Here is a 24,932-nt window from a genome sequence, read left to right as displayed (position 1 = left end):
TCATATATTATACACGAACTTCTCTGTTGCCCATTCACATGGCCTTCTCTCTCTCCTCTGAGGAGTCTTCAGGTGGAACACAATCAGAGCTGAAACAGGGACAGAGCTCGGCAGTGGTCGTGACAAACATTTTTTATTTTGTCTCAGATTTCACATCATATACTGAGACTTCTATATAGAAAAAACAGTTGGATCTGTAGCAGTTTATTAACTCATTAAAAGCTTTTAAGCCTGTGAGATGCCATATAAAATTATTCTAAACAATGATTTCAGAGAAACAAGCACTGTGCATCACCACAGCCTCTCCACTGCCCAGCAATTTCATCATCTTTCCTATTGTTTTAGGGCCTTGATTCATCTCTTAATTTCCTTGAGATCACAAGAAGTTAAGTGGACACGACCTTCCTTTTAAAATTAATACTTCAGGGCCAGGCACAGTAGCTCACACTTGTAATCCCAGCACTGTGGGAGGCTGAGGCGGGCGGATTGCTTGAGGCCAGGAGTTTGAGACCAGCCTGGCCAACATGGTGAAACTCTGTCTCTACTAAAAATAATTTTAAAAAATAGCGAGTCCTGGTGGTGTACACCTGTAATCCCAGCTACTCGAATGGCTGAGACACGAGAATCGCTTGAACCCTCAAGGCAGAGGTTGCCGTGAACGGAAATTGTGCCACTGCACTCCAGCCTGGGCAACACAGTAAGACTCTATCTCAAAATAAATAATAAATAAATAAAATTAAAACTTCAAAATACCATTTAGGAAGGAATTGTAAATAATTTTAAAAATCACACATTCTGACAAAGCCTTCTTCCTTTCTTTGTTCCTCAATTGCAAAACACATCAGACTAAATACATGCCTAACCGCTTCTGCTCAATTTACTTTCCTTATGGGATGTTCTGATTTGTAGTTATGACTGGCTACATAATTTGCAAGACTCTATACAAAATGAAATTGCAGGGTTCCTTGTTCAAAAATGATGCAGAATTCCCAGATGACAACAGCATTTGACTCAGGGCAAGGCCTTTTCAAGCATGCGACCCTGTGCAGAAACACAGTCACATGCCTAAGAATCCAGCCCTGGTTGTTAGTGATTTTCATCATTCAATAAATGCTTATAATTTCAATAAATTTATTGTGCAGAGTAAAAGTATATTTACATAATCTCAGTTTCAACGTAGATATGGTTATATGCCCACATGGAAGATTAAACTGATTATCACCCGGCCATAACAACTTTGCTGAAGACAAAAAAGTCAAGATCCCTGGGTTCCAATTTCAATTCTGCCCCCCAGCAAATACCAGGGGTTCTTTGATGAGATGAGAAGGCCTCTGGGCCTTTCAGCTCTAAAATTCTGGTGTTCTGCATGAATTTAGAAAAGTGAAAGGTTTTAAAACATGCTAAAAACAATTTTCACTTCATCCCCTAGCTCCATGAGAATGACACTCTCAAAGGACTGGGAAAGTGTGGCACCATGAAGATGTATTCTCAGTGACAAAGGAGATTCCTGGGCCTCTTAGGGCGGCATTGAAACAGCCCTTTAGTAAGAACCGCTGGGAAAGTCTTTCCCAAGACCTCTCCCGAGCTGCACACACACACACAGCAACACAAGGGCCAAGGCGCAAGACGAAAGCACCATGTCTATTTATGCTGCCGGTAGAAACTTCCACACACATTCGCTCATTTCATCTTCCCAAAAATTCTGCAGTGTCGATAATAAAGTTGCAAAACCAGATTCACAGAGGTTAAAAAACTTGCCCAAGATCACAAAGTTGGAAAGTGGTGGAGTCCGGCCCAACTCGTGACTATCAGCCCCCAAAGGAACCCCTTTTCCACCAGCACGCGCTTCCCTGGGTTGAACAGAACCCAGACGTGTGACCGACGCTAACGGGCTGGCACTCGCCCTCCCACGTTGGCTCAGGGACACCCTTTCGGGGGCGTGTCCTCCCAGTTCTAGAGGTTCCCAGAGAAGAGGAGGTGCTCACTAACCAGGCAGCTCGCCCAGACTCCGGGCAGTGAGAGGAAGGGAGCGCCGGCCGCGGGAGCGGGATGGAGACCAGCAGCCCGCCGCCCCCGCGGTCCAGCCCCAACCTGGGGCTGAGCCTGGACGCCCGGCTGGGCGTGGACACGCGCCTCTGGGCCAAGGTGCTGTTCACCGCGCTGTACGCACTCATCTGGGCGCTGGGCGCGGCGGGCAATGCGCTGTCCGTGCACGTGGTGCTGAAGGCGCGGGCCGGGCGCGCTGGGCGCCTGCGCTACCACGTGCTCAGCCTGGCGCTCTCAGGCCTGCTGCTGCTGGTGGTCGGCGTGCCGGTGGAGCTCTACAGCTTCGTGTGGTTCCACTACCCCTGGGTCTTCGGCGACCTGGGCTGCCGCGGCTACTACTTCGTGCGCGAGCTGTGCGCCTACGCCACGGTGCTGAGCGTGACCGGCCTGAGCGCCGAGCGCTGCGTGGCCGTGTGCCAGCCCTTGCGTGCCCGCAGCCTGCTGACGCCGCGCCGGACCCGGCGGCTGGTGGCGCTCTTGTGGGCCGCCTCGCTTGGCCTCGCCCTGCCCATGGCCCTCATCATGGGGCAGAAGCACGAGCTGGAGACGGCGGGCGGCGAGCCGGAGCCGGCCTCTCGCGTGTGCACCGTGCTGGTGAGCCGCACCGCGCTCCAAGTCTTCATCCAGGTAAGGGCGTGGAGGGCGGGAGTTGGGGGGAGCTGGGAGGAGGGAACCCCCTCTCCCCGGGGAACAGGCATTTTCAACTTTAATGCTCGCCACCACCCAGAAAGTTGGGTCTCGTTGCTTCGTCCCATTTTACTAGATGGAGGGAGGCGTGGCCAAAGGGAAGCATTGAGAGAAATCCCGATTTGAATTCAAAATCAACTCCAAAGTAAATGTTCCCACTCTTGCGAGAGTGGTGTTCAGACGTTACTGGGCGTAAAGTTGCCTGCAGAGCCTGTGAAAATACGGAGTCCATGACCCACCGGGGTTTCTGCCTCTATAGCCTGAAGTCTGTGTTCCAACGAGTCCCCCAGATGGCTCTGGAGAGGACCTCCCTGAAGGTAAGGTGGGGAGGGGAAGGCACTCCCGGTCTCTCTTGCAGAGGCCTGATCAGGCTTCTAACCTCATTTCCTGTTACCTTCTCCCTGGCAGCCTTGCCTTCCCCAGGCCACTCGTCCCCCAACACCTCTTGCTCCCACTTTCCCCGAACCCCCACCATGCCCAGCCTCTGGCTTTTAAGTCAAAAGCTCATTCTGCTTTTGATTCCAACCCTTCTTATTCCCCAAAGTGCAGCTCTGCTCTCACCTCCTCCCCAACTCCAGGGACTCTCCCCTGTCTTCTGAATTCTCTCAGCATATGATGTATTTGCAGCACTTCACAATGCATTTTCTGAAAGTGATGCTCAGCTTTCTAAATGTCTGTCTCCATTTCCACATCGTTCTACAACCCAGTGTCCTCTGGTTGCTTGCTCCAGTCACATTAGACCATGATCTCATGTATCCAGCACATTGGGGAAGTGGGAAAGGCTGAGAAAGCACAGGCCCCTCCAGGCCCTGCTGGGCCTCCAGGAAACCTAAAGGAACAAAGCAGGGTGGAGCCAGGACCCCTTCTCTGCACACTGGCACACGAGGGTACGTGGGAGAGTTTACTGTGTGACTTCATCAGGGCACATGGAGGGTGTGGAGGCTCCTTAGGGGACTCGTCCTAAGCAGCCTCCTAAGCGGCTGCTTAGTGCCATGTCCCCAGGTGAGGCTCCTTCTCATGTTAAGCTGCCTCCTGCAGCTGGAAGCCCAGCCTGCCTACATGGTCAGAGGGCTCTCTCTAAAGTCTCCCCTCTCTTTCTATACCCTCTCCTCATTCCTGAAGACCCCACCTTTGTCCGTGTCTGCTCATCCATACCCTGGGCAGGGGTAGGGGACCGAAGGGCCTCAAGGAAGGTGTTCAACTCACCAACCTGCTTTTCACTCACAACCGGGAGAAATCCATGGAGCAGGCAACATCTTAAGGTTTCATGGGTGTTCAGTGGGGCCGCTTTGTTCCCATTCAATTTAAACATTGTAGAGGGGACAGGGACTCTCCATGGACAGAATCCTTCCAGATCTTGAGCATGCCCCACAGTCCAGCCTCCAAAATACACGGAGGCCTCCGAGTCCCACCCCTGGAATCCACGGAGGCCACTGAGTCATCTTCAGGAGTACACCTCTATGGAGTGGCTGTCCTGGCAACAGGGCCTTCTCTCCACTGAACTTGTCACCTCTTATTTCTTTAAACAACATCTTCCTCTCCTAGTTCCTTTCTGGCAGGCTCAGCCCAGACACAGCTTGCCCATCACATGGAATCTGCTATGAACAACTGTCTGCAGTGATTTTCCCGTGGGTCTGGGGGCTCCAATGGGCACCTGGAATCAGGACACAAGTCTCCCGTGGATGTGGGGTATGGAGAGTGGGATCTGGCCTGCAGAGAGGGATGAAGGGACCAAATGCCTGAGGAAGATGTATTTGTTTCTTTGTTTATTTTACACATGGAAATTGGCATTTAAAAGTTTATAAGGCATAGTGCCGTAGCTCAAGCCTATAATCTCAGCACTTTGGCAGGCTAAGGCAGGAAGCTAAGGTGGGAGGCCAGGAGTCCAAGACCAGCCTGGGCAACACAGTGAAACCCTGTCTCTACTAAAAGTACAAAAGTTAGCTGGGCATGATGGCATGCCTGGTCGTCCTAGCTGTTGAGGAGCCTGAGGTGGGAAGATCCCTTGAACCCAGGAATTTGAGGTTGCATTGAGTCACGATGCACTCCAGCTGTACTCCAGCTGGGGTGACAGAGCAAGATCCTGTCTCAAAAACTAAAAATTAAAAACTAAATGTTCATAATACGTTTCTGAAATGAAAAACTCTAGCCATTGTGGAAGGGGAAAAAGAGGCTGGAGAGGGGTGTAGTCAGAACTCTATGCTGCAAATGGTGGAAACAGAACTGGAGGCAGCTTCAGCCAAAATTAAAAACTGAAGCAAGGATGTTGGGGCAGCTGAGATCTCAGGTCAGAATCAGGGGCTCAGGGCTCCCAGGAGCCCCTCTCTCTCCTGCTCTTCCCAGACTCAAAAAGAGGCCTCTGGGTGTGTCTGGGTAGGGTTCACAAGCCTAGGTCTGTCCATAGGGCAAGAACATGGCTTCTGGCATCCTCTGCGATAATTCAACGAGATCATGTGGAATTGCCCAGAATATTGCAGGTTCTCAACAAATGTTCACCTTCTTTCCTTTCCTGCCTTTTCTTCCCACCTGAGGGTTTAACTCCAGCTCTCCCTTCCCAGCCTAGTACAGTGCCTGGCTCACAGGAAGCACAATCAGGGCCTTCCCACCTGTCCCGTCTTCTCTCCCTCCCTACCTGCTCTGCTCTCCTCCTTCCCTCCCTCCTCCCCTCACTCATCATCAAGCTCTCTCCTTCCTCCACCCCTGGCCTCTCCGTAATAACTCAGCTCCATTTGCCGTCTCTAGATTTACTTTTTGTTTTGTTTTGTTTTTAAGATGGAGTCTTGCTCTGTCACCAGGCTGGAGTGCAGCGGCACAATCTCGGCTCACTCAACCTCAGTCTCCCGGGTTCAAGCGATTCTCCTGCCTCAGCCTCCCGAGTAGCTGAGACTACAGGCGCGTGTCACCATGCCCAGCTAATTTTTGCATTTTTAGTAGAAACGGGGTTTCACCATGGTGGCCAGGATAGTTTCGATCTCCTGACCTTGTGATCCACTCTCCTCGGCCTCCCAAAGTGCTGGGATTATAGCCATGAGCCACCGCGCCCGGCCTAGGTTCACTTTTTGTTTGTTGTTTTTTAATTTTATTTTTATTTTTACTTTTTTGCTTTGAAAACATCTTTACTCTTTAAACAAAGTTATATACGTACATTTTTTTAAAAAATGTGAGCATGAGTAAGCGAAGGGGCGTGACAGTGTGGTAGGCATGAGGAACCCACAGTAGCTGTCCCTGTGGCCTCTGGGGCAACAGTGGGAGGACCAGCAAGGAGAGGGCCAGCTGGAGACCCGCAGCCTCATCTCTCTGCTCTCTTCGCCCAGGAGATCTTCCCAGGCCTTCCCACCACTTTGGCCCACTGCCACTTGGTACCCCGGCTCTACCAAGGGGTATTATCCTCCTTTTGCCACATCAATTCAGGTCCTGCTGTTGCTGCTGGGTAGCAGGATCCCAAGGGCTAAAGCGACTGAGTGCCTTCCTGCAGCCTTGACCTGGTTTCTTGGCCTCAGAGGCAAGTGGGAACCACTTGAGGACCTGTTTGAATCTGAGGACTGCAAAGTAGGCTGAGGCATTCGGGGTCGCGTCTACAAAGCCGAGAGGAAAGGTGGTTCCTTCACGAGCTTGAGCACCCACGGGCCCTCCCTCTTCAGAAAGTCTTTCTGTCTCACGCTGACAGGGAAGTAGGGCTTCTGTATGACCTCTGACTTATAAGCTAGTGGTGCAGAGTTACTAACAAACAAGAAGCCAGCTCAGTTACCTTGGGGGATAGTGAGGTCATCATCACCTCCCATCCTAGATGCATTTTGCTGCCTGCATGACCGCTGGGAGTTGCATAGGGATCTAGAACCTGCCAATATTCTAACTATGAGTAAAGATCCTGAGTAAAGATGAGTCAAAATCACTGATATGAGTGGCACTCTATTTTTTTTTGTTCACCTGTGAAGACTTGGGCAGATTTGGATCTAGCAGCTGTAACATTCTGGTTCCGAGTCCCAGAGCTACTTATTGAGGCAAGACATTACTCCAGGCTGCTGATACAAGGTCTATAAAGTGTGTATTTGCAGAACTACTAATGTCAGAACTAATATTTTTTATCATCCACACTAGTAACCTTTAGCCCCATGACAAGTTAGCACTAAGCACAGAGCAGCAGGTACAGGAATCTACCTCCCAGCTGCCAGCACGTGGTTCCCAGTTGCAGCAGAAGAGCCAGCGCATTGCTGCTCCGACCTGGCTGTGCAGTTCTCTGCTGAGCCCTGGCATGGCTGTGACAATGAACCATATTTCCACAATGCCTGGGAGCCGCGTTCCACCACTTGTCACAGTCTGGAGTGGTGACTTCCAGGCTGTTCCTAACTGGGAGACAAGCTTGGAAAAAAAAAAAACAGTTCCAAGCAATGTTTGTGTCTTAAATATGCTACTCACGTAGTTTCCTTGACATGGTTCAACCTGGCTGGAGCAATGAAGCTGTGAAACGAATTCTGTCAGTCGAACAGCATCTTTTGACAAATAATGCATTTAAAAATGTTTAACTTGAAACATACAGTGTATGTTAACACAACAAAATAAGCAGACTCAAATTAGGATATTTTGGTTCTAATATTTCATCAGTGAGTTGATTCACTGTGTTTTTTTGTCCAAGAAAATTGCTCACAGTTTTTGAAAGTACGAAAAACTGTAGTTTTCCCAGAAAGATTTTAAAACTCCCAAAGATGAATTACTAATGTATAAATATATTTTTACTTTTGATCTTGTCTTGACTGGTATTAAAGCTACAAATCGATAGTAATTAAGCCTGTCATTACTGATATAAACCTGTTTGGTTCCTCAACAAACTAAAGTGGTGGTCATAGGTACTGTTTTATTTTTCCCTCAGTGTTGCTGATTTGCGAGCAAGCATTAAGATAAAAAGGCATGAATGATAACTCCATAAAAAGGCACAGGGAAGTCTCATCTGCACAGGGGCCCCCCGCGGGCTCCCTTCCATCTGCGCAGGGTCCCCCTGGGGACTCGCTTCCATCTGCGCAGGGTCCCCCTGGGGACTCCCTTCCATCTGCGCAGGGTCCCCCTGGGGACTCCCTTCCATCAGCGCATGGGCCCCCTGGGAGCTCCCTTCCATCACTCGCTGGGCCCTCTGTGGGATACCCCCATTTTGAATGACAGGTCCTCCTCTTTATTGGCTTATAACCTTATTTGTCTAGAACATATGTTCTTTAATCTCCTGAGACCTGAGGAAGGATCCATAGAGGGTAAAAAAATTTGAGAATTAGCATGTCAAAAATTGTTTTCTTTTATCCTCACATTTGTCACAATATGGCTGGGTATAAAATTCTAAGATGGAAGCTATTTTTCTCACAGATTGTAAAACACTGCTCATGATTTTCTAGCTTCCACCATTGCTTTTAAGAAGTGAATGTCATTCTGGTTTTCCATCCTATCTATGTGACCTGTTTTATCTGTTTGGAAGCTTTCAAGATCTCTTTATACCCAAAAAAGGTGCTAAACGTCATAAGAACGAGACTCGCCGTGAGTCTATTTCCATCCATTCTTCTGGGCACTCAGGCAGCCTTTCAGTCTAGAAGCTCAGATTCCTCAACTTTGGGAAAACTTTCTTGAATGCATTTTCAAATAAAATTTCCTCCCCTCTGTTTTCTCTATTTTTTTTTTTCTTTCTGGAACCCCTATTATGAACATCCTAAACTAATCCGAGATTTTCTTTTCTCTCTCCTCACTTTTTGAGAACTTTCTCAACCTTATCTTCTAACCCTTCTGTCGCCCCTTCTGCTGACGCAGATTCTGGGCCTGGGGCATGGCCAGATGGCGAGGGCCGCAGGGCCCTGGTGCTGCCCCATAGTCCTTGGCGTTACCTCCACAGGTGAATGTGCTGGTGTCCTTCGTGCTCCCCTTGGCACTAACTGCTTTCCTGAATGGGGTCATGGTGAGCCACCTGCTGGCCCTCTGCTCCCAAGTGCCGTCCACTTCTGCCCTGGGCAGCTCCACCCCCAGCCGCCTGGAGCTGCTGAGTGAGGAGGGTCTCCTCAGCTTCATCGTATGGAAGAAGACCTTTATCCAGGGAGGCCAGGTCAGCCTGGTGAGACACAAAGATGTGCGCGGGATCCGCAGCCTCCAGCGCAGCGTCCAAGTTCTCAGTTAAGTCCTCTGCAACATCACCCCAGAAGAAAGGGGCCCAGGTTCCAGGGCTGCCTCCACCAATCCCTGACCAGATTCCAGGGCTGCCTCCACCAATCCCTGGCCAGATTCCAGGGCTGCCTCCACCAATCCCTGGCCGGGTGACCTCGGCAAGTCACTACCTCTCTCAAGGCTTCCTTTATCCTATGTCCCAGGGGAACTGTATAATCAACAGACTTCATGTAGGGTTCGGTGGTATAATTAGGAAAGAATAGGAATTCTGTACATGAAGCCTCCAATCTGCTCCAGGGAGTAGCACACACAGGCAAGTAGAGACCTGACCACTTTTCAGTAAGTCTGGCAGTGTGGACGAACACAAGGAACAGTTTAAAGACTGCAGCTGCAAATTGTGGACTATCAGATGGGCTGGGTCCCTCAACCCAGTACCCTTCGAACTCCATTTTCCCTCCTACAACACTGATCCGTTTGCTTTCTTGTTGCGTAAGTCTCTGGGAAAAATTGGCCTTATAAGAGAAACTCCAAAAGGCACAGGAGAGCAGAGGTCTCTCCAAGCACCCACCATAACCCAGGCACTAGCTAGGGTATAGAAGGATCAAGTACAAGACAGAGTCTCTGCTGTCATCAATGTCAGTCTTGTGTATGAACAGAGACACAAGAGCTAAGTGCAATGTGATGTAATAAGTAACACAAAGTCAGCACATGAAGGTGTCAGCCTTCATTTTATGGACAATGGCCAGTCATTGAAAAAGTTGATGCCCATGAGTGAGGGGAGATTTGCTTTTGAGACCTATTGCACTCAGCACTTTGGAGAATGGGCTAAATGGTGCCTCTCAAACCTCAGAGTGCGTAAGAATGATCTGGAGAGTCATAAAATACAAACCGCAGGGCCCAAGATTCTGCACTTCTACCAGGCTTCTCATTGATGTTAACACTGCTGGTTCAGGGGCCACCCTGGGCTAGATAATGGCTTTGCCAGTCAGAGCAGAATAGAAGCAGGAGAGGGAAGGGGTGGGAGGTTGGGAAACTCGTCATAGTCCAGTGCACAGGAGGTAAGAGTCTCTTAGGGAGGTAGCAGTGAAAGCAGGGAAAGCACACAGAGGAGAGATGCTAAGAAGAAACTTTTTAATAGACTGGATACAGAGAGGAACAGAAAAATAGGAGTCTCTGGCTCATGGCTTGAGTGCCAGATGAATGGCAGTGCCAGATAAATTAACCAGAGAAAGGACTAACGGAGCAAGAAGCTTTCTAAGACAAGAAAGACATAAGTTCTTTTTTTTTTTTTTTTTTTTTTTTTTTGAGATGGAGTCTTGCTCAGTCACCCAGGCTGGAGTGCAGTGGCATGGTCTCAGCTCACTGCAGCCTCCTCCTTCCAGGTTCAAGCGATTCTCCTGCCTCAGCCTCCCAAGTAGCTGGCATTACAGGCACCTGCCACCATGCCCGGCTAATTTTCATCCTGTTAGCCAGGCTGGTCTCAAATCCCTGACCTCAAGTGATCCACCTGCCTCGACTTCCCAACGTGCTGGGATTACAGGCATGAGCCACCATGCTTGGCCCAAGAAAGACACAAGTTCTGTTGTACATGCAGATAGATAATCAAGTAGGGATATCTAGCCCTGGGTTGGGAATATATTCTAGTCACCAGGAGGAGGTCCTAGAAGCATGCTGTGTCCAGGTCATGGCCAGGGTGGACATTCACCCAGAGGACAGGATCATATGAGGTTTGAGAAGAGATTCAGGTTGAGATATAGCAGATAACCTCAAAGTGTCCTTCCAACCCTTGACTCCAGGACCAAGTTAGAGGGCAACGCTGCTGACCCCTTGGGCATCATCCTCCCTCGGCAATGGTGTAACTGAGAATGTGTTTGCTTTCTCCTGGCGCTGTCTCTCGCTCTCCCATGCTCTGCAGGAGCCATCGTGGCCATGTATGTCATCTGCTGGCTGCCGTACCATGCCCGCAGGCTCATGTACTGCTACGTCCCTGATGACGCATGGACTGAGTGAGTGTGGCAGAAGGGCCCTAGCACACAGGGCGGGGGCCCACTGGGCTGGGCCTGGGGTCTCCATTGCTCTGCAGAGGGACCCTCCATTGCTGGGTCCTCTGGAACCCTGGACTGCATTCCACCTGGTCCCGTGCAGTCTGTGCCTTGAAATCTCCCCGCCAGGGATGGGGAACAGAGCGTTGTCTCTGACCTGGTAAGGCCGTGTGCATGAGAGGCCTAGCCAAGACTGTGGGATTCTCACTACAGGAGAAAGAGAAGCCTGCAGTCTGGGAAGGGGGAGAACGGGCCATGCTTCTGAGGTTTCCCCTCTCTCGCCTTCCTCTCCTATTCCAAGCAGAGTGTGAGGAAGACACAAAGCTGCGACCCCATGAGCTAACAAAGGTCTCCTCGGCAGAGACCAAGACATGCACCCCTTTTATGACACGGTTGGAGAAGATGAGAGAATTCATAGTCTGCCTTTCGGAAATCGCTGTGCCCCAATCATAAGTGGGAGTCAAACATCCAAAAGAATCGAGGTCCCAGGAAGCCTCCACAGAAAGAGCCATGTGACAGATGCCTCCTTCCCAGGAGCCATCAGCACCCTTGACACTTGTGCGGGCAACATGAGCTCGTGCCAAGCATTTCCCACTGCAGAGAACCTGCAGCAAGGAGTGCAGCTCCTCAGAAGGACCTTTGGCTCTTAGTGCAACCACATCTCTCGACCATACACAGCAGCCTGGGGCACCCAGGGCCTCAGTGGCTGGACAGACGGCCCCTGTCAGTCAGCAGTGTCACCTTACCATGAGGTGACCAGGAACTGCAGCCAGGGATGGCAGATCATAGAGGCGGGGTGGAGGGCGTCAGCTGCTGGTGATGAAAACATTTGTGGAATTTACATTGTACTTCCTGGCCAGGCGCGGTGGCCCACACCAATAATCCCAGCACTTTGGGAGACCGAGGCAGGTGGATCACCTGAGGTCAGGAGTTGAAGACCAGCCTGGCCAACTTGGTGAAACCCCGTCTCTACTAAAAATACAAAAATTAGCTGGGTATGGTGGTGTGCGCCTGTAGTCCCAGCTACTCAGGACTGTAGGCAGGAGAATTACTTGAGCCCAGGAGGTGGAAGTTGCAGTGAACAGTGCCATTGCACTCCAGCCTGGGAGACAGAGCAAGACTCTGTCTCAAAAAACAAAAAACAAACAAACAAACAAAAACCACTGTGCTTCCCGATAGCAGAAAACAGGCTTCCTCGTGCAGCCCTGTGGAGGAGAGGCATTCTCCAGCAGGAAGCGGACACTGCGAGGAGGTGACCGATCCTCTAACCAGGCTTCCGGGTTTCTCTTGCAGCCCACTGTACAGTTTCTACCACTACTTCTACATGGTGACCAACACACTTTTCTACGTCAGCTCAGTGGTGACTCCTCTCCTCTACAGCGTCGTGTCCTCCTCCTTCAGGAAGCTCTTCCTGGAGGCCCTCAGCTCCCTGTGTGGAGAACACCACCCCCATGGAGCGGTTACCCCCTGAAGCCCCACGGTCCCACCCTAATGGATACAGCTTCAGGCTTTGGGGATCCCCCAGAAACCCTGACCCGAATGTCATACCAAAATGAACAGAACAAGCAGAATGACCAGTTGCTTAATCATCTGGCAAAGCAGGTGAGCAGCCTTATCACTAATCATTCAAGCTTTGCAGCCAGGGCGACTTCCACCAACCCCAGCTCTGCTGAGAACCATCAAGTGCAGGGAAGCCACGTGACCCCTCCTAGCCTCAGGCTCCCTCATCTGTGTAGTGGAGATAAAGAAGAGCACCCATCTCTTAGTGTTGTCTGAGACTAAAGTGCTTAGCACACAGCCTGGTGCATAGTAGATGCTCAATAAATTTTTGCTGCCATGATTTCTGTTGCTACTGTTGTTGCATGGCTATTATCATTGCTTTCCTGCTGTCCTGAAAGCCCACGACACTTTTCTATAGTTTTATGCTCAGATGTCCTATGAATTTCCTCAAATGACAAATCAACAGTACCCCAGAAGCTGACCAACTTGGTACCTCACATGAGCTGTAGTAAGATTCTCCATTCTCTCCCAGGCAGGGAGCAGCTGTTGACACTGACAGCAGCTTCTGCAGGCTCTGGAAAGCCAGTGTGCTGCTGGTGTCCCCTCCTGCCTCTGGCCAAGCCAGCCCATGTGGCTTATGGGGAAACAAACGGCCATGTGCACCCTGCCACAAGGCACATGCGGCCCAGGTATGCTCTGGCCAGCGCAGTGCTGGACAAGAGTTGGATCTTAATTCTCTTCATCAGGGCAGGCTCTGCCCGTTTGACAGCAGGCCTCAGTCCCTGCACTGCACGCACAGGCCAGGCCCACTTCCTACCACCAGCCTTGCACCTGGAGGCGGTAAGGTTGAGGCCAGGGGAGGAATGGTGCTTTTCACTGAGTGCAGAGGACACAGAGGCAAAAGGCAGGGGAGGGTACCGGCCTGTGAGGGGAGGAGGAGAGAGGTGGGTGCAGGACAGCACCAAGGAGAGGTTCGTTTTGATGAACTGCATCAACGCTTCCCTAGACTCTGTCCACCTCCTGACCCATCCCCCACCCCCTACTCCCACAATGAACGCTACACACATTCATCACACATACATCACACGGGCACACGTCACACATGTATGCACAGACTCATCACATGCAGACATACCACAAGCACGCGGCACGTGCACACTCACATCACATGTGCACACATCATGTCACATACACACTCATTACGCCTACAGCACACATCAGATGCACATCACACACACCACATGTAAACTCACATGCACACGCGTCACATGCACACACACCTGGGCTGGTCCACTGAGACAAGCTGGCAGTGGCTTCTGTGCAACTTGGAGGTGACTGTTCTCCAGCTCCACAGCCCCAGAACCCCTGAGAAGAGGCCAGAGGTGGTGACCACACTCCCTTCACGAAGCCTTCCCGGCCTAGGACCACCATGGGTACCCACACGTGGGCCTCGTCGGGCGAGGACATGGCACCTGGAAAGGAGGAGCGACAGAGCCCTGGCGTGGGGACCCCTAGAGGGGGCGGCTCTGACAGGCAGGCCACGGGCTCGCGGTGTTCATGGAGGAAGAAGGAGCTTCAGATCCGCATCAGGAAGGGTGAGGCCCACCCCGCCTGGCGCCGCTGCCAGTGATGGTGCAACCTCCGTTTAAGCCGCGGCTTGAGAGTCCCTGGGTCAAAGCGGTGACTGCGGCATCCTTACACCCCAGTCAAAGCTCCAGAGAGGTCCAGGAAGCAGGAAAGGCAAGAAGTAGCTCCCAGTCCAAACGCAGATGAGACGGCGCGGGAAGCAGGCTCGGGCAAGGTCTGGGGCTTGGGCCGGGAGAGCTGGTTCCTCGGCCTCCTCACTGGGAGCAGGGGAACCCTGGGCGGGTTCAATTCCCTGAGTCTGTGTCTTCATCTGCAAAACTGTTGGGGGCAGAAAGCTCTTAAGCCATTTAAAAACAGTAATTCAGGTCAGCAAGAATGGATCTGAATTTGAAGCAATTTGTAAACTTCATTTATCTCTTTTGCGTGTGTGTGTGGGGGGGGGGGTGTGTGTGTCCACAGAAATGTTAATGCGCTTGATTTGGGGTATTCTTCCAAGATCCTGCTAAGGGTGTTACGTAATATGTGGCGTATATCCCATGTTGCTTTTCTAAAACATGGCAAATCCAAATTGAAAAATACATCTGGCCCCAAGGGCTTCAGATAAAGGATTGTGGATCTGTAGTACCTAATAATAAGTTTATAATAATTAAATAAGATAATGTTAAGCTCCTACCACAGTGCCTGGTGTATAGTAAATGCTCAATAAATGCTGGTTGTCATTATTGTCATCATCATCCTAGACCCCAAACTGGGTAAAACCTGGTAGTGTCCCTTAGAAAAGATTATATGAATGAGGCACACTTTTTCTGCTACATGTTACCAAAGTACAATGAGAGGCAAGAGAAACAAGTTGTAAAGAATAGATTGGGAAACATAAATGAGCTATTTTATATATGATCCAAAATTTTCATGCAAATCATTACGCAAGACACCAGGACCCCAAAGGCCAAGAAACACACAAGAGGAAACATGCTCAGCCTCAGCAGTTCCTGGAGAAACGGCAGCCCAAACAATAACACGTGACATTTTATGGGCAATACATTAACAAAAAATGTCAATGACCAGAACAAATATTGGGTGACATCAGTGTGCTCCTGTCTTAGAGGGAGAGGAAACTGAATAACATTCTTGGAAAGCAAATTGGCAATATATTTTGAAGGCCACAAAGTGCTCAGAAACTTAGACCCTGTAATTCAACTCCTGGATATTTACTTTGACATAATTTGCTAAAAAAGAAAAGGCCTCCCTGTGTGAACACAGAGTCATTGCAACACTCTTCATTTGGGCCTTTACGAGCAGGCACTGGTTCAGCAACATAAATCTGTTACGCTGCCTGATCTTCACAGCAGCCACTACAGTGAAAACTGTTCTTACCATCACCATTTCACATATGCGGCAATGGAAGCAAAGACAAGCTAAGCAAGGTTCTTCTCCTGCTACTTGATAACTCGAGGAGTGGAGCCCAGGCTTGGGAGTTGGGAGCCGGTGCTCAGCCTCTACATCATGCTGCTGCCCAGGAGCTGGATGGCAAAAGATGCCAACAGGCTGGATGCCCTGGCTCATGCCTGAAATCTCAGCACTTTGGGAGGATGAAGCAACTGGATCACTTGAGGCCAGGAGTTTAAGATCAGCCTGCGCAACGTGGTGAGATCCTGCCTCTATAAAAAATACAAAAATTAGCCAGATATGGTAGTGCACACCCATCGTCCCAGCTACTCTGTAGGCTGAGGTGGGAGAATCACCTGAGCCTGGGAAGTTGAGGCTGCAGCGAGCTGTGATTGCACCACTGCACTGCAGCCTGGGCGACAGAGTGAGATACTATCTCAAAAAAGAAAGATGACAACATTATGGAGCTGGGTGAATCACAATGCCTTTGGTCAATCAAATCCCAATTATGAGGTCACCCTTAACAAATATAAATTATAAAGTTTATTTAGCAACATAAGAATATTCTGATGATATGACTAGGAAAGAAAACAAGACAAATTATATTATGATATTATGTACAGATCACACAGATACGGAGAAAAGATCAGAATGAAGCACTTAAAAATAAAAGTGGGGGCTTTGCTAAAGACGTATGAGTGACCGCAGAACAGTACTAGTAGCTGTCCCCTTCATCCACCATCCAGGCACAATAATTTGGGGCACGGCAGACACACAAACGTATGGAGAAAAAAGAACCGCAAAACCAGTTTTCTTTCATGCGTTGACATAATATTGGTTGTATGATCTTGAGATAGCAAATGGCAGATAGGAATTTCGTTCCCCTGATGTTGATCCCGGGTGGCAACACTGAGAGCTTTGATTAAAGAGCCAGGAGCCTGGGATCAACCGGGCCTGGGAATGAGTCCAGCCTCTGTTGCTTATTAGCTGGGTACTTAAATCCCTTCACTTCCTTGGGTCTCGTTTCCACGTCTGTAAAGTAGGTGTCATCACAACTACCTGCTGGGGTTTTTTATTTTATTTTATTTTATTTTATTTTTTTTGAGACACAGTCTCACTCTGTCCCCCAGGCTGGAGTGCACTGGCGCAATCTCGGCTCACTGCAAGCTATGCCTCCCGGGTTCACGCCATTCTCCTGCCTCAGCCTCCTGAGTAGCTGGGACTACAGGTGCCCGTTGCCACGCCCAGCTAATTTTTTGTATTTTCAGTAGAGACGGGGTTTCACCGTGTTAGCCAGGATGGTCTTGATCTCCTGACCTCGTGATCCGCCCACCTCAGCCTCCCAAAGTGCTGGGATTATGGGCATGAGCCGCCACGCCCGGCCAACTATCTGCTGGGTTTTAAGAATCAATTGGCATCATGAGTATGAAAAAATCCTTACTGTATTACCTAGCACCCAGAACAACTCAATAAGTAGTAACTGTGGAAATTATAAAAATGGGAAAGATATCAGTGATTGCCAAGTGTCTGGGATGTGGGGAGGGGCCCTGGAGGGAGGTGGGTGTTGTTTTAAACATGTGATATGAGGGATTCTTCCAGTGATGGAATTGTACTGTATCTTAAACCTATCAACGTCAAAATGCTAGTAAGGTGCACAGTCTTGTATTCTTCCTTAAAACTGCTTGTGAATCTATAATTAACTCAACATTTTAAAAAGGAAGAAAGAAGAGGATCACTCATAGTCCCACTGTGCAGATAATCACTATCAAATTTTTGGTTTACATCTTCTGGCTCAAAAACAAACAAACAAAAAACAGTAGCTGTCATGATTATAAAGGGACACTCCGGGCTCCTGAATGCAGATTATTATTATAATTCTATATTTAAAATTTTCAAATTGTGTATTTCTTTGTGTGGTTGGTTGGTTTGGCTGCATACCTGCTTGCTTGCTTGCTGCTTGCTTGCCTGCTTGCCTTGCCTTGCCAAGATCAAGAGAGAGGCTCCAAAAGTGTTGATTTCATCAGGCTTCCATCTCTGAGCCATGACTTTATCAGTATCAGGATCTTAGGAGGCTTCTGCTAAACCTTGAAAGATGAAGTATGCACTGCACACCTGCATTAGTTTCTTATGGCTGCCATAACAAAGTAACACAAACTGCGTGTCTTAAAACAACAGAAATGTATTCTCTCACAATCCCAGAGGATACAGATCTGAAATCCAAGTGTTGGCAGGGCACACTCACCAAAGACTCTAGGGGAGGAAACTTCCTTGCTTCTTCCAGCTTCCGATGGTTCTCAGCAAACCTTGGTGTTCCTTGGCTTGTAAATTTATTGCTCTAATCTCGACCTCCATTGTCACATAATTGTCTGCCTCCATGTCTCTCTCTCCCGTCTTAGAACGACACCAGTCATACTGGATGATGACCATACGCAACCCCTTCACTCCACTATGACCTCATCTTAGCTAGTTACATCAGTAATTATATCAGTAATGACCCTATTTCCAAATAAGGTCCCATTCTGAGGTCCTGGGGCTTAAGAGTTCAACATATCTTTTTTCAGGACACGATTCGACCTGTAACATCACCCGAACTCCCCGTCCTCAGCAGGCTGGACTCCCACCCTGGGAAAGACCCTTTGACAGAGCAAGAACTAGATTAGAGGAGCCCATGGTCTCAAGTGAGAAGAATGAGTCCTCGCCAAAGTTTTAGAAAAAAAGGAGAAGGAAAACTGGGACAGCATATTTGGTGAATGACAAATGCAGTCATAGAAGAATTCTTGTTTCTTCTCTAGACGTGAAGGCCTTTACAAAGCTGTACTGGCCTTTCCAACTGTTTTGTGAAATAAAATGCTAATTCCCTCTGGGCTGGGAAATCTGCCCAAGCAAGTAGACTGAAAAAGAAATGAAAGCTGTCAACACTGGATGCACCCTTGGTTCACAGTCTTCCCTTCAACAAAAGCTGTCTGCAGAATCGTAAGCCAGATCTAGGAGGTTTCATGCAATTTTTTAAAATTAAAACTGATTTCTAAACCTTAACACTGGCTGTCCCAGACTCTGAATGGCACATAATGTGGTATGTTTCATAAATGTCCACATCCAGGATTACCTCCAGGTAACCCAAGAACTGGATTTCTCAGTGAGAAAATACTGGATCTGTACTTTGATTGTACAGAGAGCCTTACAAGCCAACAGTGCTTTCTAATATATGACATTCAGTGGCAGTAAGTTGCTCAGGACAGGAAGCAGCTGTGATGTTAGTGGAAATATTATTACACGTGCAGACATGAATCTAGGTTTGTTCTATCACTTAATAGCTGTGCCATCTTAGACAAGTCATTTTACCTCTCAGAGCCCCAGTTTTTCTTCCATAAGATGGTCCCAATAATATCCACCTCAGAGTATTGTGTTGATTAAATGAAATAATGAATATTTAGTCATCTAGTAAAACGCCTGGCACAGAGTGGATGCTCACAAATGTTTGCTACTCACTATGCTCATTTTGTAGCTAACACACTCTCTGGGGAGCTGGGTATCTTGGCCAAGGAAGAGAAGTATGAACCCAAGTCTCCTGATCTGAAATGTCAAGCCCTCTCCACTGTCACATCCTGCCATGGGAACTCCAACTCCTACGTAATAAATGTTGCTTCTTGCAGCATGATTCCTCCTCTATTATTGTAGTCACTCTTAATTTGCAGAAAGCATTCAGGTGATGTCTTTCTTTGGGAACTATCTCTGACCCTGACTACTGGGAGGTCAGAAAAGCATCTCTGAACCCAGATGGCAAGGAACAGAGAAAACAGCTCTAAAGGTAGGCCTAGTAGGCACTATGTTAGTGATGCATAGCATAGTCACGAAGACCCATTAAATACTGGCCTACAGCCCCGGCCCACTGTGAACCCTTGTAGCAAGTTTGGGTGATTGTTTTGCTGATTGGTTTGGGTCACTACTCGGGTTTTGAGGGCTTTCTATTTGGTTAGACTTGAGACTATAAAGCAGAGTCTTAACTCTGGGGTAAGCAAGAGTCTTAACTCTCGGAGTGTCCTGGAAAAGATTCTTACAGGTCTTGGAGTGCCCCCTAAATGAAGAAATAGAGGTTTAATGGTTGTCAATGGACTGTTAGAGGGGCATGAATGGGGTTTCCTATTCAAAATGACATCTGGCTAAGAGTCCCCTGACACAGCCATTTCCATTAGAACAACTGTAAAGATACAATGGGGGAAGAGCTCATGACGTTAGGAAAAGCAAGGAATGGAAGCCGAAAAATCTCATAACTTCTAGTAACTATCAAACTGCTAGAATTTTCAACCACTGGTTTAAAAAATGCTCTATTGCTTAAAACAGCAAACCTCTAGGCTTAAAATAAGTTGGAATTTGCTTAGCTTCCCACTGCCAGAAGTGTAGATGAAGGCTTTTAAGTCGTTGGAAACCTGCACCCCCATTTTATACCTCCCCATCTGTTCTCTCTTCTACATTAGTTTAGAAAGAACCTGGTAATAACACTGACATCAACCCAAATGTCCTGATTTGGATCATATCTAGAGATAGGCTCATGGGCATTGTATCCTAACCAGCCCTGATCCATGGCACAGAGAAGGAGAATCCACCAACTGCAAAACAGTTAGGAAGTAAGGCCAAGGGCAAGCCTTACCAATTGAAAAAATTGAATTTGATTTTTCTTCATTCCATGAAGAAAAATAAAGACACATACACACACACACACACACACACACACACACACACACACAGAGGACCAAATTGGGGGTGATGAATTCTGCAAGATAAAACGTGCAATAGGTCAGGAGCACACCCTGGCAATGGATTTACTATCCCAGACAATGATTTCTTCCCTTCATAGCCTGCAAGAAAGCATGGCTCCTTGGCATCACATGCAAAAGGCCATCAAGGAAAGGACAAGTTGTGACAAAAGGGAGCATGGCAATGCCCTGCAGGCAGTAGAGAGGGAACGACAGCGTAGGAATTCAATCTGGGGTTTGGTGACACACTTGAGAAGCCCTTCTGGAAAGGAGTGGCAAAGCATGAGGAGATGAAGATGAGACAGGCCCTGGTGGTAGATGGAAGCCACAGAGCAGCAGATCACCAGAGCTGACAGGAAAGTGTGGGAGTTCCAGAGGAAAAAATGTCACCAAATAGGAGGGATTTATTGAAAAGTTTTAACCAGAGGAGTGACACAATCAATCATTGAAACAGAGAAGGAACACTATCAAACTGTGTGTGTGTGTGTGTGTGTGTGTATGTGTGTGTGTGAGAGAGAGAGAGAGAGAGACATTTGGGCAGTGAGGAATTTCCTATTTAAGAAAAAGTATACAATTTACATGTAAGTCCTTTTTCCTTACAAAAAAGTAAAGCATCTGGAAGGGCAGAGAGAAAAATGTAGAAGCCCCCTCAACACACCCCACTCTCTGCCCCTTCCCCAGCGTGGCCATTGTCAACAGTTTGGTGTTCATTACTCCAGTTTCTTTCTACACATTTGCAAAAATGCACGTATAAATTATGCCTATGTATTTTTACATGTAAAATAAACTTTATGTTCCCTTCTCTGATCAATATCTCCATGTCAGTATGCATAAAACTGCCTTGCTATTTTTCACTTTTGTGCTTGGAACACTGTTCTAGAAAATCAAGTCTGCCTAGGAGGAACTAGAGTGGTTTAGAAGGTGGGTGCCCTCATCATCACTGGACTATAGAAGAGTAAGGACAAAAGCAGGGAAGATGAGTTAGAGAGATGGAGATATTTTCTTAGCAGAAAGGCTGAGAACTCACGGGACAGACCAGACTGATATGAAATGAAAAATGAGATGTTGAAGGCCAGTGAAACACACAACAGGGAACTGGAGATAGGCCTAGATCCAGCTGTTCTTAAGGAAGGTATTAGAAAAGGGGGTGATGTCTTAGTTGTGTGAGATCAGAAGTGGTGAGGGGAAGCACCTGCTGCTCATCTGACAAGAACAGCAGCCTGGCGTGTGTCACAAAGGGACCGAGCACCCAGGAAACTCTGAAAATGCGACTTTCAAAGCCATAGACACATTTTGGAGTAGGAGTATTTGGGGAACAATCCCTTAAAATATGACTGTGGTGCCAAGTGGTTACAGAAAATCTGGATATGTTTGACAGGGGAAGACTAGAGATAGCAATGTAAATACTCAAAATGCTATTAGCTGAGTTTCAAGCTCTCTGTAGGTGGAAATATAGAAATTGCCGGGTCCTTACGGAGTATCCCTCAGAAATGTATAGAATATGGGATCTAGGGAAGGCCCGGTCAAGATGAGATCTATTGGAGAGGAGCCAGACAGCATGTGGGTGGATCAAGCCCCAGCCTGGGTTAGATGTTGGTCTGACAAAATAGCTCCTGATGGTTCTATGCAGGGAGATAAGTTAGTATTTGTGACACTCTTAGAACAGGGAGTCAAACGTGATATATATATCTGGTAAGTGATAAATGTGTTGGGCTAAAATAAGTTAAGTTAAAGTGAACATTTTTATTTGCAGAGTAGATAGAATTGGCAGATCCCAAACTCATTGATTTCATCTCTCTCATTGTGGGAAGTCCAACAAGATGAAATCTAGAGAAGTACGTTAGTAAAACAGATGTCTGTGCAGAAAATAAAAGAAATCGTAAAAGGCAGTCCCATTCACCATTATCTCTTCACGGCCTAGCCCTACAAGTGTTAGAGACAAGGGAGCTCAACTCAGGAAGCAGGATAGAGGCAGCACTTAGCGGGAAAAAGGGAGACAGGAGTGGCACATCCTTCTAAATAGAAAAAATATAGCAGAAAGAAAGGGGATTGAAAGCCATGAGCACTCCAAAATGAGGGAGGAGGGTATGTCAAGAAACATAAGAGTAGTACTGGCCTTCACTACCTATGAGCAGTGCTGGCCTTCACCAGGGTTTGGGAAGGTGATTGGTTCTCCAGCAGAAACAAATGTGAGGGGGAGGGGGAAGCTTCTCCAAGAAGCAGGTTCCGTAGCTCCAAGCAGGTTCTGCCCCATGGCAGGACTGCAAACACCTGCACACAGGTGAGAGTGTCTGGGGACAACCAAGCTGGTCAACCAAGAGGGTGGGGCCTTGAATATCACTGCTGTGATGAGATGATCACGCTAAGCAGGTTTCTCGGCTTCACAGGAAGGCAGCAATGCCTCCGAGTCTCATTGTTTGAGATAGGAAAGAGCAGGCAGAGATGGCATTTTCCCTAGATAGTGGAAACAGCACCATCCGTAACATGGATGAGACAGTTACCCAGTTGAATTCAAGTGCAGATGTTGTGGATTCCAGACCCTCAGGCACAGACCGGCTTCCTGGCATGACTAAAACCAAAAGGATTTTCCTATCCTCCTCCTTCACTCAGATATCATTGAGGGTCTTCTATGGCTTTTGGAAACATTAAACAGTGTACTTTAACATAATTTTGCCTGAGAAAATGCTTTAAGGAATGGCAATTTCCTTGTTTGCTAAATGTTATGAGGGAAAGCCCAGTGCTTTAATAATTGCATGGATTCCTTGAATCACTGGATCTAAAAACCAAGGAACATCAAATAATTATTAACGTGCTAACACAATCTTCAGAGAACCTGGAAGAATCCATTCCAGTGAGCATTCCCAGGCTGCAGCTGCAGAGGGAACCCCAACTCCACCAGGCATCTAGAATATTCCTGGATGAGAAGAAGCTGAATAACAAGTAAGGGAAGATGGGTTGGGACTTTACTTTAAAGAATACATATAATTTCTTTGGATTTTTCATCCAATTTTGCTTTACATTTGATTCCTTTGTGTTTCAATGTCTTTGAACATCAACTGATGAGGGACTTTGATTTTGCCCCCAAAATATATAATAGGAGATGATTAATATTCAAACGTGGCGTGTATTAGCATTTTCATGCTGGTGATAAAGACATACCAGAGACTGGGTAATTTATAAAGAAAAAGAGGTTTAATGGACACACAGTTCCACATGGCTGGGGAGGCCTCACAATCATGGCAGTAGGCAAAAGGCACGTCTTACATGGTGGCAGACAAGAGAGAATGAGAACCAAGTGAAAGGGCTTTTCCCTTATAAAACCATCAGATCTCATGAGACTTATTCATGACCACAAGAACAGTATGGGGAAAACCACCCCCATGATTCAATTATCTCCCACCGGGTCCATCCCACGACATGTGGGAATTATGGGAGCTACAATTCAAGATGAGATTTGGGTGGCGACACAGCCAAACCATATCACAGGGACATCTCTATTTTGTTAGCAGATGGTTATTGGAACATGTCTCAGGGCCATCAAGTTGCATAATCCTAGCAGGCATAATTCACATTGCTCATCAAGACAGGTTAAGTGATGCCAACAACAACAACAACAAATAACTGTGAAATAAATTGTGCAATGCACTCCATGTTTATTGCAGCACTATTCAAAAAAGCCAAGATTTGGAGCAACCTAAGTGTCTGTGAACAGACGAATGGATAAAGAAAATGGGATACATATACACAAGAGAGTACTATTCAGCCATTAAAAAAAGAAAAAAAAAAAAGAATGGGAGGCCAAGGCAAGTAGATCACGAGGTCAGGAGATCTAGATCATCCTGGCCAACATGGTGAAACCCTGTCTCTACTAAAAATAAAAAAATTAGCCAGGCGTGGTGGTGGGCACCTGTAGTCCCAGCTACTTGGGAGGCTGAGGCAGGAGAATGACTTGAACCCAGGAGGCTGAGATTGCAGTGAGCCGAGATCATGCCACTGCACTCCAGCCTGGAGACAGAGCAAGACTCTGTCTCAAAAAAAAAAAAAAAAAACAATGAGGTCCTGTCATCTGCAACAACATGGCTAGAACTGGAGGTCATTATGTTAAGTGAAATAAGCCAGGCATAGGACAAACTGAATGTTCTCACTTTTTTGTGGGAGCTAAGAAAATTAAAACAATTAGGCCGGGCGCGGTGGCTCACGCCTGTAATCCCAGCACTTTGGGAGGCCGAGGCGGGCGGATCACGAGGTCAGGAGATTGAGACCATCCTGGCTAACACGGTGAAACTCCGTCTCTACTAAAAATACAAAAAATTAGCCGGGCGTGGTGGCGGGCACCTGTAGTCCCAGCTACTGGGAGGCTGAGGCAGGAGAATGGCGTGAACCCAGGAGGTGGAGCTTGCAGTGAGCCGAGATCGCGCCACCGCACTCCAGCCTGGGAGACAAAGTGAGACTCCTTCTCAAAAAAAAAAAGAAAATTAAAACAATTAAACTCATAGAGATAGAGAGTAGAATGATGGTTAGCAAAGGCTGGAAACAGTAGTTGGGGAAAGGGGTGTAGGGATGGGTAATGGGTACAAAAATACAATTAGAATGAATAAGATCTAGTATTTGATAGCACAACAGGACGACTATAGTCAATAATTTATTGAACATTTAAAAATAAGAGTATAATGGTTTATAACACATACACCATTGTTTATGCTTGAGGTGATGGATACCACATTTACCCTGATGTAATTATTATACATTTTATGCCTGTAGCAAAATATCTCATGTGCCCCATAAGTATGTACACCTA

The 24,932-nt window shown here is 47.6% G+C and overlaps 1 protein-coding gene across 6 annotated transcripts; it reads left to right on the top strand.

The window, feature by feature from the left end:
* The first annotated feature begins 1,702 nt into the window (after positions 1–1,702).
* On the top strand, positions 1,703–23,363 carry NTSR2 (neurotensin receptor 2). 6 transcript variants are annotated; one of them, XR_001893872.3, is made up of 5 exons: positions 1,703–2,673; positions 8,600–8,873; positions 10,781–10,871; positions 12,201–12,509; positions 17,942–23,363. XR_001893872.3 is itself a non-coding variant. In XM_009183702.4 (4 exons), the coding sequence occupies exons 1-4, from the start codon at positions 2,050–2,052 to the stop codon at positions 12,236–12,238; spliced, it is 969 nt and encodes a 322-aa protein (XP_009181966.1). In that variant the 5' UTR covers positions 1,703–2,049; the 3' UTR covers positions 12,239–13,283. The 6 variants fall into 6 exon arrangements, 5 of the variants coding, with proteins under 5 accessions (XP_009181966.1, XP_003908337.3, XP_031510794.1 ...); XM_009183702.4 differs by lacking the exon at positions 17,942–23,363 and having other exon boundaries at positions 8,600–8,815; positions 12,201–13,283; XM_003908288.4 differs by lacking the exon at positions 17,942–23,363 and having other exon boundaries at positions 12,201–12,744.
* The last annotated feature ends 1,569 nt before the right edge of the window (positions 23,364–24,932 follow it).

This window comes from Papio anubis, chromosome 14 (assembly GCF_008728515.1).
Source record: "Papio anubis isolate 15944 chromosome 14, Panubis1.0, whole genome shotgun sequence".
Lineage (NCBI taxonomy): Eukaryota > Metazoa > Chordata > Mammalia > Primates > Cercopithecidae > Papio > Papio anubis.
The sequence above is the reverse complement of the archived record's forward strand: the minus strand, read 5'-3'. Positions and strand labels throughout refer to the sequence as shown.